At 55.0% G+C, this 19573-nt stretch overlaps 1 protein-coding gene across 1 annotated transcript; it reads left to right on the plus strand.

Annotated features, from left to right (window-relative positions):
* Positions 1-535: 535 nt before the first annotated feature.
* On the plus strand, positions 536-19462 carry STX1B (syntaxin 1B). Its single transcript, XM_027528149.1, has 10 exons — positions 536-837; positions 9370-9444; positions 9649-9748; positions 9850-9924; positions 12826-12899; positions 13278-13386; positions 13564-13637; positions 15498-15635; positions 15727-15837; positions 16097-19462. Exons 1-10 carry the CDS (start codon positions 808-810, stop codon positions 16175-16177), a joined length of 867 nt encoding a protein of 288 aa, XP_027383950.1. The 5' UTR covers positions 536-807; the 3' UTR covers positions 16178-19462.
* Positions 19463-19573: the final 111 nt, after the last annotated feature.

Below are 19573 nucleotides of genomic sequence, written 5' to 3' on the forward strand. Positions count from 1 at the left end.
ACAAGCCCCATGTCCTTCTCAGCTAGGCTTGGCTGATTCCTTGCATCACAAAAGCCACCTAGAGGGTCACTTTCGCTATTTCTAGTGTCCAGAAAGCTCCCCGCAGGGACACACACACAGAGGTGGTCCTGCCCAGACTCACAGGGATACTCCCAAACATAAAATATAAAATCTATCTGCATCTCTTGGTGTAAAGGGATCCACAGTACCGCTCCCCAGGCTGTTCCCTTAACTCATTCCCTGACCCCTTCTTTCTGACATTCTAACCGCCACCCCCACCCTACACCAGCATCTCTGCGCCTCCAGCCGCATCTCCTGCCTCTCCGCATCTCTCCCTCCTTCTGTGGCTCTGCCCTTCCCCACCCCCCTCTAGGCCTCTCCCATCTCCCTCCCTCCTGGGTCCCCCTCCCCGGACTACAACCCCCAGGCGCCCCCAGCCCCCGGCGCTGCGCATGCCCCCTGCTCCCCGCCCCCTCCTGGTTCCCCCCTCCCTCCCTTCCTCCTTACCTCCCTCCGCCCCCCTCCCCCGCGCTCCAGCTCTCCCGCATCCCTCTATCCGAGCCTGTGCCGCAGCCGCATCGCCACCGCAGCTCCGGCAGAGCCGAGCCCGGCCCAGGCCCCTGCCCCTGCCCGGCCCTCAGCCCGCCGCCCCCGACTCCGCCCCCGCCCGCGGGCCCCAGCCAGTGGCCCCGGTGCCCCCTCGGCGCCCCTAGACTCCGGCCTCCCGAACCGAGGCAGGAGGCAGGGAGCAGAAGCAGAGACAGGAGAACGAAAAGGAGGAGGAGGAGGAGGAGGAGCCGTCGCAGGATGAAGGATCGGACTCAGGAGCTGCGGAGTGTGAGCCTGGGGATGGGGAGAATGGGGGGGCGGGACCCCAATATTGGGGGACTCCTGGGGGTGGAGTGGGGGAGGTGCTGGGACGTGGGGGCAAATGATGAGGCGGGAGGTTGGTGGCAGGGGCGCCCCAAGATGTGGAGGTACCTGCTGTCTCCAATGAACCTGCATTTTAGGGCCAGTGGCTAGAAGGGGTTGAGGCCATTAAGACATGCTGGGGGCAGGAGAGGTCTCAGGGACCCTGGACACCCCACGTCCCCAGGCGGGCCCTGGGGTCTCATCTGAGGATGGGAGAGAGTGAGTGTGGGGAGAGAACTGGAGGGTGCTGTCATCTGCTGGGCCGATTTGCTGAATGAGAGGATGTGGGCAGTTCCTGGGCCAAGCTGAGCCTAGCGGGACCCAGATTTGGGGGTGGCCGGGGGAAAGGACACAGGTTGGGACTGAGATGCTAACTGAGCAGTGAATGAAATGTGTGTTTGTGTTGCTCTTCGTGGGGAGGGGGCACCTCTCAGAGATGAGGAGGGAAGGGGTGGCCTCAGGAGATGGCCAGAGGCCAGGGCTGGACAGAGAGTGATCCCAGAGGTGGGAGAAGGGGCTGCAGGGGAGACCGGAAGGAGGTTCCGTGCACAGGGCCCTGGAACTGGGTTGTGTGCCATGGACTGTGCCCCACTGGGGGGAACTGGGGCATCCTGAACCATCAGGGGTGAGCTGGCATGGGCCCCCGGTCTGCAGGCCTGAAGAGGCCTGGCTCCAGGAGTCCGGCCAGGCAGTGAGTTGGATTTGGGTGACAAGGGAGGAGGGTGGCATGGTGTCTGCAGTGCAAGCTGCCATTTGGAAGAGGCTGGGGAATGGGGGCTTGATAAGAGTGGTTTCTGGGACTGGGAGGAGGCTAGGGGCATTGGAGAAATGACCTGGGGCCCAAGGAGGCAGAGCTGACAGCCTGCGGTATGCTCAGGGCCCGGGGGTTATGCTAATAAAGTACTAGACCCAACTGATGTAGCCTGATGCACTTGACTAGGAGCCTATTGGCTGTTCCCCCTGGGTTATTATCCCATTTGACAGATGAGGAGATCGAGGTTTGTGATGGGTAGGAATTTGCCCAAGGTCACCAAGCAAGTGGATGGGAAGATCAGACAGGATTCTGGGTTTCCCGTCTGCCAAGTTGACATGTGTCTCTGCTTTTTTAGCCTTTGAAAGAGAAGTCTCAACACTAAGGATAAAAAGCTCTGTCTTCGGAGGGCCCCCTGGGTTTGGGGATGGGGAACCAGGTTACAGGAAGACAAAAGGAAGGAGCTTGGAGGCAAGTGACTGTTGCCTCTAGGAGAAATGGGTTGACAGGTGGGATGAGAGAGGGAATTTTGAAGGTTGGGTTTGGTTTTTTTTTCAGTTAAACTTTGAGTTATACACTCAGGCATCAGGAAAAGGGGAGTGATAAAAATAACCAACATTCATGTGCCAGACACTGTTCTAAGTGTTATATACATATTAACTCATTTTGATCCTTGTAGCAACCCTAGAAATTGGTGCTAGCATTATCCCATTTTACAGATGAGGAAACTGAGGCCCAAGGAGGTTAGGTAACTTGACCAAAGTCACACAGCTATTTAAAGGCAGGCTGGTTCCAGCACTGATGCTGTAAATTCCCCTTCTCTCCCCGTTTTCATCCAAAGCAGGTTGCCATCCATAATCTCATTAGACCCTCACCTGGTAAGGTAGGCAGACTGAGAGACTGCTTCATTTTATGGTGAAAAAGACCCAAGGCCTAGAGTGGTGAAAACTTGCCCAAGGTCACACCACTAGCAAGTGAGGAGTCTGGATTTGAACCCAGCTCTGCTGTTGCCAAGACTGGGCCATGGCTCCCAAACCCAGCGAGATGGAAAGCAGGTGGGGGTGAGGTGACAGTGGAATCATGGCGTGATTAGAGAGGGGGAGGGAAGAGGCAAAGCAGGATACAGGGAAGGCAGTGCTGAGAGTCTTCATCTGAGTGGGTCAAGGACCCCCTGCCCCAAGGGGAGGCATCCAGTTTGCTGGGACTGCTGGGGGCAGCCGGTGGTGGAGGTGGGACGAGGGTGGAAGGATGAAGGGGGCTGACTGAATGCTGATGGCTCTGGTTAGTCATGGCTCCAGGAAACTGGAGATTCGGGAGGGCACGTGTAGGGTGGGAAAAAGCTTCCAGATGCAAGGAGTGTGGAGATCTCCCCACCAGAATTGAGAATGAGAAGGCTGGAAGCCTGGAGAAACCAGGCAGGGTGTGGGAGGCCTGGGAAAGGGGCCTCTGAGAGGCTGAGAGGGATCAGAAAGTCAGTGATAAGAGGGGAGGTCAGCCTGGGGGGTCCTGACTGTCTTTTTCCAGTAGCACTTTAAGAGGTCCCAAGGGGTTTATCACATAGCACTCAAGGGCACAGGTTTGGGAGTCAGACTGTCTGGGTTCAAATCCTAGCTTTGCTACTCCTGTGTGACCTTGGGTAAGTTGCTTAACCTCTCTGGTCCTCACTTCCTTCATGAATGAATTGGGAGTAGCAATGGGACCTGCTTCGGAAGGCTATCCTGAGGATTGAAATTATGCCAGAGGCTCCTAGAAGGAGGCTTGGGCTCAGCATTGCTCCACGAGTGTATGTTATTCCGTAGCTGACTTGTTTATTTCTCTTTAGTCTCCTGTCAGCCCCCTGGGATGGGCAAGACGTGGCCCCTAATTTATTTTGGAGTACATCAAGGGCCAGAGCAGTAACCTGACTTGCCCAAGGTCATACAGCTGTCAATGGCAGAGCCAGGGTGAACTAGGGTTTTCTGTTTCCACATCACCAGGCACCTTTGGTTGGCAACTGGGAGGTGCTGGGCTGGAGTGGAGGCTGCAGGAGGGAGTCAGTTGACTGGATGGGTGTCCCAGGGTCCAAGGAGTGGGTCCAGGGATGGGCTGAAAAGGACAGGAAGAGAGCAAGTGAGGTGGAGAGAAAGGTTACAGAGAGAAGCCACAAGGGATGTGTTGTGGGCATAGCCTGCGAAGGCAGTTCTGGAGTGGGAAGGCGGAGGTGGGGGTGGTTGGGGAGACTGGGAAATGGGGGAGGGGAGCCTGCGGTGAGGAATTTGAGGGCCTTCACAGGTGGGATAGGCACATAGATGCTTTAGAAGTGCAGACCTGATGCAGCAGAAGGAAAGAGTGGCCCCACATTCTCCATCAGGGACCAGGAGAACTCTGGGTGATGGGTTGATAGCCTCCAGCAGCACAGGGATTGTTTCTGCCATTCAGACGCACAAGCTCCCCCGGCTTGAGAGCCTTTGCACCTGCTGGTCCTTCTGTGTGAATGCTGTTCCTTCTGCCTGAACACTGTTCCCTCTGCGTTGAATTCAGTGTCCTCCAGGTTGCGGTGCAGTTAACTCCCTGGGCCTTAGCTCGGATGTCAAACCTCCCCCACGGCCATTTCTATTACACCTCCCGCTTTATCTCCTTCCTGCTATATACCGGAGTCCAGTCTGAAATTGTCTTGCTCCTTTTGCACGGTCTGTCTTCCTCCCCTGGAATGTCAGCTCCCTGGAGGCAGGCCCCCTTCCTGGCTTGTTCTCCACAGCACCCAGGAGAGAAGTGGACACTGATCAGACACATTTGTTAGATAAATGATGACTCTGTGGGGCAGAGGGAGCATGAAGAAGGAGTTGGTGGGGAAGGCAGAGGAGAGAGGTAGGGGTGGGAAGACTGTACTAGATGCTGGGATCGAGCAGAGGCCCGGGTCAGGGAGACAGATGGACCGAAGCAGGGGGTGCAGTGGAGAGAGGCTGGTGCCTCTAGATCAAAGGATGCATGTGCCCCTGAGAAGCAGGTGTGAGCACGTGTGCGTTGTGTGTGTGTGGGCATGCATACGTGTTTACCCAAACACATACCCACTCTATGACTTCTTTTATTTTTTTGGCCGCATCATGTGGCATGCAGGAATCTTAGTTCCCCAACCAGGGATTGAACCCGTGACCTCTGTAGTAGAAGCTCAGAGTCTTAACCACTGGACTGCCAGGGAAGGCCCACTCTATGACTTTTGTATCACCCAGTTCCAGTCTCTTTCCACCTCTGGTTTAGTCACCCTCGTGTCTGTCTCCGTGCTGGACTCGCTGGCTCACACTGCCCCACTCCCTCTGTCCACGCGTCTGTGTTGTCGCCACGCCACTGACACACCCCTGAGGGCCCCGGGTGTCTCTGGTCAGGAAGGACTGAACCCAGAGGCTTGGATCTGATGTCCCCTGTCCCCAGGACAGTTCCAGAATGTGCCCAGGGCTTCCACACTCTCCCATTTCATCCTCCTGAGCGCTTGAGGAGTTGGCAGGCAGTAAAGAGCAGACCGCCAGGGCTCCAATCCAGACCCCACCCTGTCGGCTCCCCATCAGCTGTATGATCTTAGGCAAATTACTTAATCTCTCTCTGCTTCATTGGTCAAATGGCCATAAAAAGAGTATCTACTTCATGGAGTGGCTGTAAGGATTAAATTCATTCAGGCAAAGCACTTGTAACTGAGCCCAACGGCTCGTTATTGACACCTATGTGTCTGATGTATATAATTCTTATCTTCATTTCGCACATGAGGAAACTGAGGCTTCAGTTGTCCCTAAGGTGGATAAGGGCGTGTGTGATCATCTTTTCCGAGGTATTCTTATTTGCCTGGAGCCTGTTTTCTTTTAGGCTGGTTAGCTTCTTCCAGAAATGTAGGCTGTGCTCTTGATGAAGATTGCATACCTCAGAGTGAGGAGGGCCCACCCATTTCACAGATAAGCCAGGGCCCAGGGAGGGGCCGCGAATTGCCTCGAGTCACCCAGCAAGTTGAATGGAGGCTAGAACCCCTGGCTTCCTGTCTGGGCTCTTCCTGCAGCCTGGCACCTCTTCCTGGTTTTCTGTCGCAGCCGCGGGAGTTCAGCAGTGCTGAGGACACAGCAGAGACAACTCTTTAGGGGCCAGGAAGAAACAGAGGGACAGGAGGGAAAGAGCCTGAGATTAAGTACCACACAGTTCAGGGACTAAATTCACTTCAGTTCACCTTTGACCTTATTTGCTGTGAAGTCTTAGGCAGGGTCAGGCAACCTCTCTGAGCCTGTTTCCTCATCTGTAACAGGGGAAAGGCAGTGGGTACCAACCAACCCTCCCTGAGCAGTAATTATTTCTGGCAGCATCTGGCATTTTCTTCCTGCCTGGTGGTCTCATTGCCTCCTCCAGCCCACCATTTAGGGAGGACTCAGGCTTCCCCAGTGGCTCAGACGGTAAAGAATCTGCCTGTAGTGCAGGAGACCTGAGTTCGATCCCTGGGGTGGGAAGATCCCCTGGAGAAGGGAATGGCAACCCACTCCAGTATTCTTGCCTGGAGAATTCCATGGACAGAGGAGCCTGACGGGCTACAGTCCATGGGGTCGCAAAGAGTTGGACACGACTGAGTGACTAGCACTTTTACTTTCTTGATTTTATTGCCGTTCAGCAAATGCAGAGACTGAAGCTCAGAGGGAAGAAGGCGTGTGGCCCTCCAGCTGCTGACCTGGGCAAGCGTGTTCGCCTCTCTGTGACTCAGTTTCCCCACCTATAAAAGGGGGCTGTTGTGAGAACGAAATGGATAAATAAAGGCAGGGTGCTTAAAACAGCATTTAGCACATCATAGAATGCTGTGTAAACATTTGCCATAACTGGGATTCCCTGGTGGCTCAGATGGTGAAGAATATGCCTGAAATGCAGGAGACTTGGGTTCCATCCTTGGGTCGGGAAAAATCCCTGAAGAAGGGAATGGCTCCCCATTCCAGCATTCTTGCCTGGAGAATCCCATGGACAGAGGAGTCTGGCGGGCTACAGTCCATGCGGTTGCGAAGAGTCGGGCACGACTGAGCGACTAACACTTTCATGAGCTTTCGCTGACCAATGGTAAACTGAAGAATTTCAGTGAAGATTAAATGAGATAACAAGAATGCAAGACCAAGGCCAAAGGCGCTCTCAGATGCTAATATTTTGCTAGGCTTTCCGGACGCAGAGCTTTGCCCAGATTCGGCCTTGTCAGGAGGGGACCTGAGAAGGGAACCCTCTGGTGGTGGAGTGGCTGGTAGGAGGCAGCGTGGCCTTGAGCCACAGAAGAGGGTCTGGGAGGAGGCCTGTCTTAGATTATGCCTCTGGTTTTCCAGCCCTTCAGCCTGGGTGCCCTTGAGCAAGTCCATTTCCTCTTCCCCCTCTGCCCTCCTGTTCCCTCATCTGTGAAATGGGGACAGGTTTTTCGAGGGCTGTGGTGGTAAGGATCAGACGAGATTATAGATGGAGAAGTGTCTGGAAACTGGAGAGGAGTTTAGCTCTCAGTTGCCTGTAATTAGTGCACCAACTAAGTCATCCTTGGGGCCTGTACCTTTCCTCCTCTCTCAAGGGCAAGTAAACAGGCAGCCAAGGATGCCCCGGGGCAGAATCAAGGACCTGGCCCTGGGGACAACAGGAGAGAGGGAGAGAGATGAGACTTGAGGGAGTCTAAAGTCAGCGTTGGGCTTCCCTGGTGGGGAACTAAGACGCACAGAAAGTCAGCATGGGAGGGGGAAAAGAACAGGAAAGTTTCCAGACACCTGGGCCAGCGAGAGGCCTCATGACTTGTGGGCAGCCAGGCTGTGGGCCAAGTGCTTGAAGGCAGAGAAGGAACATGCCTTCGTGGGGCAGCTGGCTTTTTGAGGCTAGCACCTCATGGGAGGCCGGTGAGTCCTCAAAGATGAGCCAAGCAGCCCAGAGCCTCTTGGGGCCAAGGTCTGCGGGTGTGGTTCCGGGTCAGCTGGAGGCTTGAAGAGCCAAAAGTCCCCTCAGGGTCCCCAAGCCCCACCGGCTACCACCCCTCCTTCTGGGGGCAGCTGTGGGCTAAGAAGAGGAGCCCCCCCTTTCCCGGGAGATATTTGGAGATGAAATGGAAGTGCTGAGCCCATTCTCTGACATGGCATGGGGAGGATCCCTGGGGACCATCTGAGCCAGGCTTCAGTGGAAAGCTGGGGTGCCTTTGAGAGGGTCTAGCTGGGCATCTCCATTGATCTCTTCCTTGTGCTGTCGGGGCTCTCTGATTCCAAGTTAACCGGCTGTCTAGATCGCATCTAGCTCCCATCTGGCTCTGTCTAGGTTCGATCTCAGCTGTCTGCGATCTGTCTGCGTGAGTCTGGTTGGGTCTGAGCTGTCTGGTTTCTGTCGGGTCCTGTCTGCGGTCTGCTGGGACCCTGTCGAGGTTCTGGGCGAGCTCTCCTCTTTCAATCTCATCTGGCAACATCCCCTGCTAGACACTTTTGGCTCCTGTCTTGATTTCATTCAGGCTCTGGTCGTGAGATTCTGTCTGAGTCTTGGCTCGTTTTTTTTTTTTTTTTTCTGGAAATCAGGGTGAACTCTGTTTAAATTTCCGTGGAGGCTGATTAGGGCTCCAGATGTAATTAAGTTTAATGGGCTCAGCTTTGGCCCTCAGACTTCTGTCCCGAGCAGGGTCTTGAGTCAGGAGTGTGGAGCACTGGGGAGCCCTCCCTCCCCCCTTTTCCTCCTTCCTAGATCTGAGTGAGCATGCGAACCTGAGGCTCAGAGAGGCTGAGAGCGCAGCCCCAGGGGGCCCTCCCCAGTGTCCCAGGGGGCGTGGGGGTGGTGAGCTCTGCACGTCTGTGTGTCCACATGTTCAGAAGGCAGCTCTGCTGTGGGCCCGTGTGCGGGTGAGCGTCAGCACGTCAGTGCAGCTCTGTGTGGGTGTCAGGGGGCCTATTTCTGTGTGCCTTTGTATCAGCCCTTCTGTCTATGTCACTGGCCTGTCTGGTGGCCACGGTGGCGGTGTGGGAGGGTGAATCCCTTTGTGTCTCTGCGCCCTGGGGGTGGAGGGCTGAGCAGCTGCAGGTTGCAACTGGGAAATCCAAGCAAGGGAGAGTAGGTGGGTGTGAAGTTGGAAGAGGCTGGATGAAAGCAAGTGACTTCACAGAGGAAAGTCGGGGAGGGGTGAGAGTGGGTGGGAGGAGGAAGGTCGGGGTGCTCTCTGTGTCTCGCATCCAGCCCTCCCCGGGCCTGACTGTGCTTGCTTAACTTGATGCCCGCCACTGGCAGTGAAGTGACCTTGCACAGGGGACATGGCCAGTCGTGTTGGAGGCTGGAGGGGAAGAGAAGGGAACACAGCGAAGCCTGGCGGGAGCGGCTGGGGGCATGGTGGCAGGGGTCAGGCTCCCTGGACTCCACGTCAGACCCCTTCTTGCAGCCCAGAGCCAGTTACTGCCAGGCTGACATTTGGCCAGTTTTTACAATATGGAAATGCTTCCACACTGGTTGGATAAAGCATCTGTCCAGAGCACCACCCGCCTCCAGGGTGACAGCGCTCCCAGGACCACTTCTACTCCGTAAGGGTGCCTTTGGCTAATTCCCTCCAAGGTGTCCTTTGGGCTGTCAGCCACCCGGCCTCCGGGACCCTGTGCCACAGGACACTCAGTATTTGTTATGACTTCTGGGCGCCCTTCATGTGACCCTTCCCAGGACCCCCACTCTGAGCCTAGAGCTCAGAGCAACAGGACTGCTCACAGACCCTGCCTTTCTTTGCCTCCCAGGCGAAAGACAGCGATGATGAGGAAGAAGTGGTCCATGTGGACCGAGACCACTTCATGGATGAGTTCTTTGAACAGGTAACAGAACCTGACCCCCAACCCACAACTGCCTTCTTCCTGGCCCCCCACACCCCCATCCCTCTCTCTACTCCTCCATCCCCTTGGCCTTTTACCAGCCGTTCTGGGTCTGGCCCATTTCCCTGAACCCTGACTGAGCACCACCCCCGAATCCCTTTGTCTGGCCCGACGACTTGGCTGGGTATAGCCAATTTGCTGCCCCAGGTGGAAGAGATCCGGGGCTGCATTGAGAAGCTGTCAGAGGATGTGGAACAAGTGAAAAAACAGCACAGTGCCATCCTGGCCGCCCCCAACCCGGATGAGAGTGAGTACTACTGCTGGGTGGTTGGGAGCTGGGGCAGAAGGAGGCTGGGGTCCCACCCAAACGTCTCACCCATCCCTCTCATCCCGTCGCCTCCCCCTCAGAGACCAAACAGGAGCTGGAGGACCTCACTACAGACATCAAGAAGACGGCCAACAAGGTTCGATCCAAGTTGAAAGGTGAGAAATGCCATCCCCTGACCAAGGAGGGAAACAAGTCTGCCTTCCATTGGACTAAACCATGACAAATATCTACAAACTTCAAGGAGTCAAATTCCTAAACAGTGAGAAGGCATAAAATCCCAGATTTTCCAATTTGCTCCAGATGCCACAGAGAAAGATACAGACAGGACAGGGAAATGAGAGAGAGGAGGGTTTCTGTCCAAATTGCATCCGAGCTCTCCATCGGCAAGAAGATCTGCTGAGAAAATATAATCTTCCAGGTGGCTTTCGTTTCACAGAGGCCTCATTTCTCCTGAACAGGTGCCGGACATAGCGCTCAGCACCCAGTAGGTGGGCTCAGCAAATGCTTCTGAATTGGTATCCTTAGCTCAGGACAGATTGGACTGTGTGGCTGACACCAGGGGGCTGGCAAGCTTGCAGGAGGGACTTGCCAAATGCTCATGTATTCACTCTAATTTAAGGACTTGGGTGCTGGTAATAACCACCTTCCCCCAAAGCATTGTGGGTTGGGAACCTCCTTATCTGTTGGTGCCAGGGGAATTCAGCAGCATTACCATGATGTTAATTTGTGTGCTCCTGGTAATTCAGCATCAGAAAACACTTGCCAAGCACTCCTCTGTCTGAGGCATGTTGCTGGGCTCTGGGGGGAAAGGAGTCATGTCAGATGTCTGGCCCTGAGTACAATGACCTTGGTCCAGGGAGATGAGGACAGGGACTCATGCTTTCCCAGATTCAACAGGAGGTCATATGTGAGCCTCTAGTGCTGATCTGTAAGCCCTGTGCACTTAGGAGAGTGTGCTGGAAAGCAGAATGATCCAAACTGGGAGCTCACTGATTGCAAATCCAGAGAGAGGGAGCCCACTTCCATCATTAACTCATTCTGGACAGGTACCCTACCCTCAGCTTCCTCATCAGTACAGTAAGAACTACTGAAGCAATTTCAAAGCTAGCGGGGTGGAGCTTGTTCATTTTTCTTTCTTTTTTTGGGGGGTAGCAAAATCTTTTTTTCCTAAGTGAAATCTCACCCCAAATTCCATTATATACAACACATAAATGTCAGACTGTTCTGGCTGACCTGGGGTTGGGAGTCCCAGAGCCCTATGCACCTGGCTTCCCATCACTCCGAGCAACAGCCCCCTCTGAGGTTCCTTCTCAGAAGCAGGGATCCATGGAACACAGTTTAAAAATCTCTGTACTCAGCGATTTCATTGAGCCTATGGAACTCTGACATTAACATGCTGTATAAGACCTTGACACGGGTTCAGTGCCTGGATTGGGAAGATCCCCTGGAGAAGGGTGTGGCAGCCCACTCCAGTATTCTTGCCTGGAAAATCTCATGGACAGAGGAGCCAGGCAGGCTACAGTCCATAGGGTCGCAAAGAGTTGAACATGACTGAAGCGACCTAGCACACATGAGACCATGAGGAGGGCTATATGGTTTAGGACTTCAGAAACAGCCAAGAAAGAAGATAGGAAAAGTGGCAATGCCTTAGAGAAGCTGACCTTTCAGAGCTCCAGAAAAAGAGAGCATCTTCTCCATCTTGCTCCAGCTGTGTGGTGCCATGACCTCTGGCTTTGTCTGTGACCTCAAATGGTTGTTTTCTCCATCTCAATCTCAGTTTCTAGTCTGAAATCTGGACTGCTATCACTGAACTCCCAGGATTGCTGGAAGAAGTCATTGAGACCTTATTAAAGGATCCTTTCCTCCAGGATTTGACCCCAGCCCCAAGCCTGACAATAGGGTCCCAGTCTAGGGCCAGTGATTCCAACATCCTTGGGTGTGTGTTTCTGGACTTTTCCCGTAGCAGCTGAAACAGAGATGTCATGCATTCACTGGCCCGCCGTGGCTGGCAGGGGAGCGCTGGGGCACCATCCAGCCTCATACCTCCAGCGCTGCCAGGAACAGTGAAGCTATGTTCTTAGGAATGGCCTGGAGGCTTTTCCCTTTTTGAGAGGGCCTGTGTTTCATTCAGGCTGCATTTCCGGAGCCCAGCCGATTTTACTCACAAGCTCCTTTATAGAAAATCTGAATAAGTGTGGGGAGTGTATGATCTAGAAGCAGCAACCCCAGTTAATCTGTGTGCTTTTCCAGAACATCCTTTAGCAGTGGGGATTCCTGGGACAGTGGTCATTTTCTAAGGCAGTGTGTGTGTGTGTGTGCTCAGTCATGTCCATCTCTTCCATCATATCCGACTCTTTGTGACCCTATGGACTGTAGCCCACCAGGCTCCTCTGTCCATGGAATTCTCCAGGCAAGAATACTGGAGTGGCTTGCCACGCCCTCATCCAGGGGATCTTCCTGACCCAGGGATCAAACCCACATCTCTTATGTCTCCTACATCTATAGGTGGGTTCTTTACCACTAGTGCCACCTGGGAAGGAGGAGAGCTATTTTCTCTGTTGGAACATCCATCTGCTTACCCCGGGATTTTCCCAGGAAAGGGCGGCTACTAGAACCTGACCTGCCTGAAACTCCTTGCAGTCCACCAGTAAAGTCCCACGATGGGTTCCTGACCCTTTGCTGAGGTTGCAAAAAGTAGAGAGTACCCTCCCATTCATACAGAGGATGTCGACTGGGAGGCTGGGCAGGAGTTACAGACTTTCAAAGACCCAGTCTCTCCATCAGAACAAATAGCCCCCCTGTCTGGTGACCAACTGATGCTCAATCTCCCCTCCTACTTGCCTTCCAGGCCCCCTCAAATGTTGATCCCTTTATCCGCCGGCCTCCTGCCTCACCACCCTGCAGTCTTTACTGCCTGCCCTTGCTTGGGTGTGACATCTGTTCACAGGCCTGCGGCCTGCCTCAGGATGTCTACCCCTTCATATGTCCCAAGCCTCCGCCCCGCACGCCCCGGGTCTCCCGCCCGCCCGCCCGCCACTGTGTCTTCTTTCCCACAGCGATCGAGCAAAGCATTGAACAGGAGGAGGGACTGAATCGTTCCTCTGCGGACCTGCGCATCCGCAAGACCCAGGTAGGAGTCAGCGGCCAGGCACGGTCAGGGCCAGGGCCAGGACCAAAGCAGAAGGGACCTGGCAGGGGAGGAGTCCAGGCTGGAGCCCTGCCTGTTGGGGTTGGGCAGCCCAGAGCAGGCCCAGGAATGGGGCGTGGCCGAGGAGGAGACTGGGTGGGGCGGGGGCGGGGCTACGGCGGAGGGCCCTTGCCTGGCCGCTTTGGTCGGTTTGGGTGTAGGATGTAGGTATTGGGGCTAAGGAACTGCGCTCTTGTGAGGGGTTGGGATCGTGGCACGAGCTGAAGAAAGGGCCATAGGCCTACTCAATCCCTCCTGCCCACTCCATCCCTCCACTGTCTCTGCTGCCTGCCTCCTAATTTGTCTGTACCTCCACCCCAGCACTCCACACTCTCCCGGAAGTTCGTGGAAGTAATGACTGAATATAACGCGACCCAGTCCAAGTACCGGGACCGCTGCAAGGACCGGATCCAGCGGCAGCTGGAGATCAGTGCGTGTGACTCCCCTACCCCCAACCCTGCCACCCCCGCCGTCGCGTACTCCTTCCAGGCAGGCCCTTCCCCTCGGTGGGCCATAGGCCAGGTGGGAGGGTGGGCTCCGGGGTCCCATCGCCTTAGGCCCCCCAGGCTGGCCCAGTCACTGAACAGAGAGCCCTTTCTCCCCACAGCCGGAAGGACCACAACCAACGAAGAACTGGAAGACATGCTGGAGAGTGGAAAGCTGGCCATCTTCACGGACGATGTGAGCCCCGCGTAGGGGTGGGGTCTGTACTTGCAGAGTATTCATCGTTCCTCCCCAGGCTTAGGCTGAACTCAAGGTCCTAAGTCCACCCTGAAATCACAAGCGTCGGGAAGTCTGAATCTGGAACTGGGGAATTCCGTGGGGGCTGAGCAGAAAGGCAGCCTCATAAAAATGGCAGACGGGAGTGGGCACTGTTGTAGGCACTGTACCTATTTACATTTACCTACTAAACTCCTTTACTCCTCACCACAAGCCTCTGAGGCAGCTGCATTTCACACATGAGGAAATCTGACCCAAATTTAAAAAAAGAGCTTAAATGACTTGCCGAGGTCACACAACTCGAGGCAGAGAAGGATGCAGTCCAGTCATGACTCTTCAGTACAAGGATACACTTCTCCCTAGTGACACAGGTCATTTCACCAAGTGACTAATTTGCCTACGTTTTGAAGATTTAAAAAAAAAAACTAGTTTTAGTTTTGCTGAAGTTTTGCCCTTGCCGTCTTATATGTGAAATAGATGGACTTTCCCCAGCTGTACCCCTCCACCGTAGTTCTTCTTTCTCTTTCTTGACTTTTGCCCTGGCTGACAGGTTCTGGCTCTCTTTCTGCTTCTGGTGGGTGGCAGAATGACTCTGGTTTAGGTTTCTAGACCAGGATTAAAGTCTGTTCACTGATTGTCTAGCAGTTTTCAGCAAATTGTTATTTAGAGAATTGACTTTGTTAAATTAGCTTTGAGAAAATCGCTCATGAGTCAGTTAGCCCGGAGCCCTCCCAGACAGTTCTGCCCGGGATGTCTGTCAGTCTGCCTGCGAGTAGAGGGAAAACTTATAAGTGGTTCTCAGGATATAGAGCTGATCCCTGCCAACTGACCCACCATCATTGCGGTGCAAGGCTGTCGGTACCTTGCCTGAAGGCTGAACAGGATGCAGATGGGCCCTAAAATAGTATTCATTTCTAGGGTCAAGGAAGGCTTCCTGGGGCAAGTGGCATTGAGCTGTGTGCCTTAAGAGACAAGGAGCATTTGGACACAGGAAGATGGGCAAACGACATTCCAGACAAAGAGGACAGACTGAATAAAGACAGGGAGAGTGGACCAGTTGCCAAAGAGCCATTGGATGATGTGGGCTCTTATGATTTGGGGAGATAAGGACAGAAAGGAAGATGGGATCTTGATTGCTAAAGTAAAAGGTGTGTAGACTGTGGGTAGTGGGAAGCCCTGGAGGGTTTTAGAGCAGAAGAGTGGCTTTCTAAACTGTGAGTGGTTTGGAAAATGAGTGATCTGGCTTTTGTGGGGAGGCGGTATACCTGGTTGTGTTACTGTGTCCACCATTGACCAGATGGTGGCCCCCAATCCTGGTGGGGGTCCAGGACCCCCATCTCCCTTCCTGGTGTGTGCTAGAGGCTTTTTGAAAATATATTCATTTATTTGGTTGCGCTGGGTCTTTAGTTGTGGCACACAGGATCTTTCAGTTATGGCCTGTGGGATCTAGTTCCCTGACCAGGGGTCGAACCTAGGACCCCTGCATTGGGAGCACAGAATCTTAGCCACTGGACCACTAGAGAAGTACCCAAGTTTTACTTTTTGTAATTTAACACATGTCTCTTTAGTGCTTTCTGTGTGCCAGGCACTATTCTAATCAATATACACAGTCACGCAGTCTTCACATAGCCATGTGAGGCAGGCACTTAGTATCAGTTTTCTAGGTGAGGAAACTGAAACTCCATGAAGTTAAGCAGTTTATCCACAGTTACAGCTAGTAAGCACCAGCCAGATTTGAACCCAGATGCTCTTCTGGGAGTGAATGGGTTGCAGCTCCCCTCCCACCCCCCAAACTCACCCTTCCCACCCCCATCACCCTAGATCAAAATGGACTCGCAGATGACAAAGCAGGCGCTGAACGAAATAGAGACGAGGCACAACGAGATCATCAAACTGGAAACCAGCATCCGTGAGCTGCATGACATGTTTGTGGACATGGCCATGCTGGTGGAGAGCCAGGTACTGCCTCGGGGAGCCTCGTCTGGGTCCCCTGGGGGTCCCCTCTTCCAGCCCCAGTTCCCACCCCGTCCCATGCATGTCTCCTCCATAGGGCGAAATGATTGACCGCATTGAGTACAATGTGGAACATTCCGTGGACTACGTGGAGCGAGCCGTGTCTGACACCAAGAAAGCTGTGAAATATCAGAGCAAGGCCCGGAGGGTGAGCGGGGGCGGGTGGGCCTGTGGAGCAGGTGGGCTGAAGCCGAGCGGGCGGGGCTGGGCTCGGGCCGGGGCTGAGGTGAGTGATGAAATCCCACGAGAGGCCTTATCTCTGGTTCTGACCTCTTCCTTTTCTTTCTGTTTTCTCTCCCCTCTTCTTTTCCCTCACACCATCCTCCCCATCCGTCTGTCGGTTTGTCTGTCTCTTTATCTCTCGGTCTCCCTGTCTCCTCCCTCCCCCTCGGCCTTCCTGCCTGCAGAAGAAAATCATGATAATCATTTGCTGTGTGGTGCTGGGGGTGGTCTTGGCGTCATCCATTGGGGGGACGCTGGGCTTGTAGGCCCCCCCACCCTATCCCTCCCAGACCTTTCCCCCACCACATCGGGAGCAATACCCCCACCGCCCCTTCACTCCATCCCCTGCTCCAGGCTCACCCTCAACACAGGCAGCCCCCCTTAACCTTTACCGCCCGTCAGACCCTGGAGTCCCTGGACCTCCCCCGACCATGGACCACCCTCGCCCCCGCACGTAGATAGCAGCAGGCGCGATTACACATGCACACCAACATGCATGCCGCCGGCACATGCTCGAGACGTGTGGACACCCCAGCGTGTGTGCGTGTGTGTACGTGTGTAGCTGCGTGTACAAGCACCCGATCACCCTTCTTGCCCCCCCACGTCAAGTTTGTGTGTTGTCCGAGCTTTCCCCCTTCCTCTGGGTTGTTGTGTGGACTGTGGCCGGGTGTGACACAGCAGCCCACTGAGCCCCACTCTTCTGTCTTCTGTAAACAGGGTTTTGTGTGTGTGTGTGTGTGTGTGTGTGTGTGTGTGTGTGTGTGTGTGTGTGTATGTGTGTGGTCACGGATCCATGGATACACAGTTTGTGTCCGTGGAATTTTGTGTTTGGGTGTTTAAATCCAATGTAACAGCACCGCCTCCCTTGACATGCCCCCTTCCCCTGAGTCTGCTACAAATGGGGCAGGTTGTATGTGTGCAGAGGTTCACACTCATTCCCTGAGGATCCAGGTTGGCCCAAGTACACACAGGTCGTGGCAGACACCCCAGCATGGTGTGGAGCCAGCGCTCCTGGCTTAGTCACCCCCGGGGCTGGCCTGTGTCCTAGGGAGCACGTGTGTGCATATGGGGTTCAGCCGAGGCAAGCAAGTGGACACATACACGTGTAAATAATCTAGCTTAGCCTGTGTATCTGTGTGCATTTCCCCTGGCAAGTGATGTGAGGGATGTGTGTGTGTGTGTGTGTGTGTGTGAATATCTAGGCTGTGTCTAAAGTGTCAGTAGGTGTTCTCTTGAGATAGAACCCTCTACATTTTGCATGGGACACCTGTTTTGGATGGGCACAGAAATCTATATTTCTACGCTATCTAGAGTACGTCTGCAATTGTGTGTGCGTATGTGTGTGTAGAGGATTTCTACATAGTGTGTTTCTGCCCCGCTGTGTATGATACCCACATCCATTCACCTGCAAGGACCTGTGCCCTGTCCAAGTTTGTTGATCCAAGTTATTTGCTTGCTCCCTCTCTCCCCAGAGCTGCTGGCCGCTGTTGGGTGTGGCCACACATGGCTCCATCAACGTTGTGCAATGGCCGCTTCCTGCTCTGCGTGGTCCAAGCCCCTGTGCACACAAGCCCACATGCTTATCTTTCTCTGTCACGTAGGCCTGGACGTGTAGAAGCTGGGACACCTCAGTGTTCTCCTACCTGCCACGGGGATGAGGCCACACCCAGGCACACACACATGCACACAGGAGCCCAGTGCATGCTGACACCAGCACGAAGCCTGTAGAGGTTGGCACCGGGACACACGAATGTCTCCTGGAAAGGCTGTTGGTGGGAAATGCTACTGATCAGGGGAATGGCAGGGGCTGCCCCCGGCTTTCAGAATGAGAACATTCTTGAGAATTAACCTCAGAACCGAAAAGAGGCCGGTGATGGTCCCTATCGGCCCGTCTGATGTGCTGGCCTTTGGGGTTTAGGGAACTGCATATTTCAGACGTACTGGAGTGGGCTGAGTCATGGGACCCATTCCCTGGACATGACTCCTGCTGCAGTGTCACCAATAGCTGTTGCCCCACAGGGTGAGTCTGAGAGTTTGTGACGGGCCCGGGTTTGTGATGGTGAGGAAGGCGCCAACTCCTCCCTTGCTGCGTAGACAACACATGCATGGGTGGATGTGTGCATTGGGTGGCAGGTGGGGGAGGGGTACATGGGCAGGGAACAGTGTTCGAAGCCTCCCACTCCACTGGCCCAGGAACATACGTGTGCACAAGGTGGAGGACTTTGGTGTGTGTACACATGGTTTCCTGGAGGCCCTCTTCATGTGAAGCGTGTGTGCGTGAGAGAGACAATGCACTTGTAACCTTCTGGAACGTAATACCCCACCCCACCCCAGCCCCAGCTCAGATAGCCAACCTCCTCCCTACCTGGCTGGGCCCTGCCTGTGTGTATGGCCCATAGATGCACGGGACTCCTAAGGTGGGCTTTCCTCAGGAGGGGCGCCTGCCTGTCCATTCCCACAGTGCCCTTCGTCAGGACAGGAAGTTTGCCCCCGGATCTGACTGTAGCCCCCCTTGCTCCCACTCAGGCTTCTTTGGGGACGTCAGAGCAGGCCCCAGCACCCCCCACCCAACCCTTTTTCCTTCCGGCCGCCCAGCCAGGATACCCTCTCAGCCCAGGTGTTTCCGGAATTCCCACGGCCTTGGGGCCACAAGAAGGGTGGAGCCATGGCTGGAGAGATGCTGCTGCCTCCTTGAGTGGCATTAGGTCTGTAACTGCCCATCTCTGGGCCTCAGATGGACCAAAGGATCCCTGAGGGTCTGCTTCTCCGAGTCCCACCCACCACGGGATGTGTTTGCTTGTTGGCTGCTGTGTCCGTGCGTGTCCTGGAACTGTTGTCTGGGGGCTGGTGTCTCTTGCATGTTCTCAGACGAGTGTGTGCTGCCCACCTGCCCGCCGAGCCCCTACCACCATCAAGCCCCTGTGTGCCCCGTGGGTGGTCCCGGGCCTGGCCAGGGCTCGCTGCTTCCCCCCCCACTTCTCCCTAGCCCTGCCTTTCACGAAGCACACTGCGTGTCCATCCCATGTGCCTGTGGGTTGATGCACGCTCTTGCCACGCCTCGAGCGTGTGTACATGATGTGTTCTATGCATTCACCCTGCCCCACCCCCAGCCTGCCCCGCAGAGGACAAGATGGGTGGCCCCCGGCTCCCTCCTCCCCCACCCGACCCCCCCTTGCCTGCTGTGCAACCGTGTGCGTTGGCGTGTGTTTCTGTGTCGCTGGCGTGTCACGTGATGTAGCCGTGTTTGCTGACATGAGCCCCTGCCCCTTCTGTTTCTCCGTTGGTTTCTAGAGCTCTTTCCCTCTCCTCCCCGGAGGGGACAGGACTCCTGGGGCCTGGCTGGGGGCCCAGAGCCAGGCCATCCTCTCCTGTTAGCCCTCAGAGTCCCATTTCTCTCTATTGGTGACCAAGTTGCAAATGGATAAAATACAGGAAAATTCTGCCCCCCGCCCCTGCCCTGCATGTCCTGTCCCCAGAGCCCCCCCACCCCCACCCCGGGCCGGGTCGGGCCCCGTGGGACGGGAGAAATAGCAACCAATCCAACAGCGGGATGCTGTGTGCTCACTTCCTTCTGTCCCCACACGGGACGGGCGCCGTGGGGGTGGGAGAGACATGGTGGGAGGTGGGGGGTGGGTGCTGGCTGGGGGGATGGGCACAGGCTC

This window comes from Bos indicus x Bos taurus, chromosome 25 (genome assembly GCF_003369695.1).
Source record: "Bos indicus x Bos taurus breed Angus x Brahman F1 hybrid chromosome 25, Bos_hybrid_MaternalHap_v2.0, whole genome shotgun sequence".
Lineage (NCBI taxonomy): Eukaryota > Metazoa > Chordata > Mammalia > Artiodactyla > Bovidae > Bos > Bos indicus x Bos taurus.

What these genes read in the sequence shown, in the direction of transcription:
- STX1B (XM_027528149.1), top strand. Translation starts at nt 808, where the DNA reads ATGAAGGATCGGACTCAGGAGCTGCGGAGT. An exon ending in TGGCCATCTTCACGGACGAT is followed by an intron (nt 13,638 to 15,497) that starts GTGAGCCCCGCG and finishes CCATCACCCTAG; the next exon opens with ATCAAAATGGACTCGCAGAT. An exon ending in ATCAGAGCAAGGCCCGGAGG is followed by an intron (nt 15,838 to 16,096) that starts GTGAGCGGGGGC and finishes TCCTGCCTGCAG; the next exon opens with AAGAAAATCATGATAATCAT.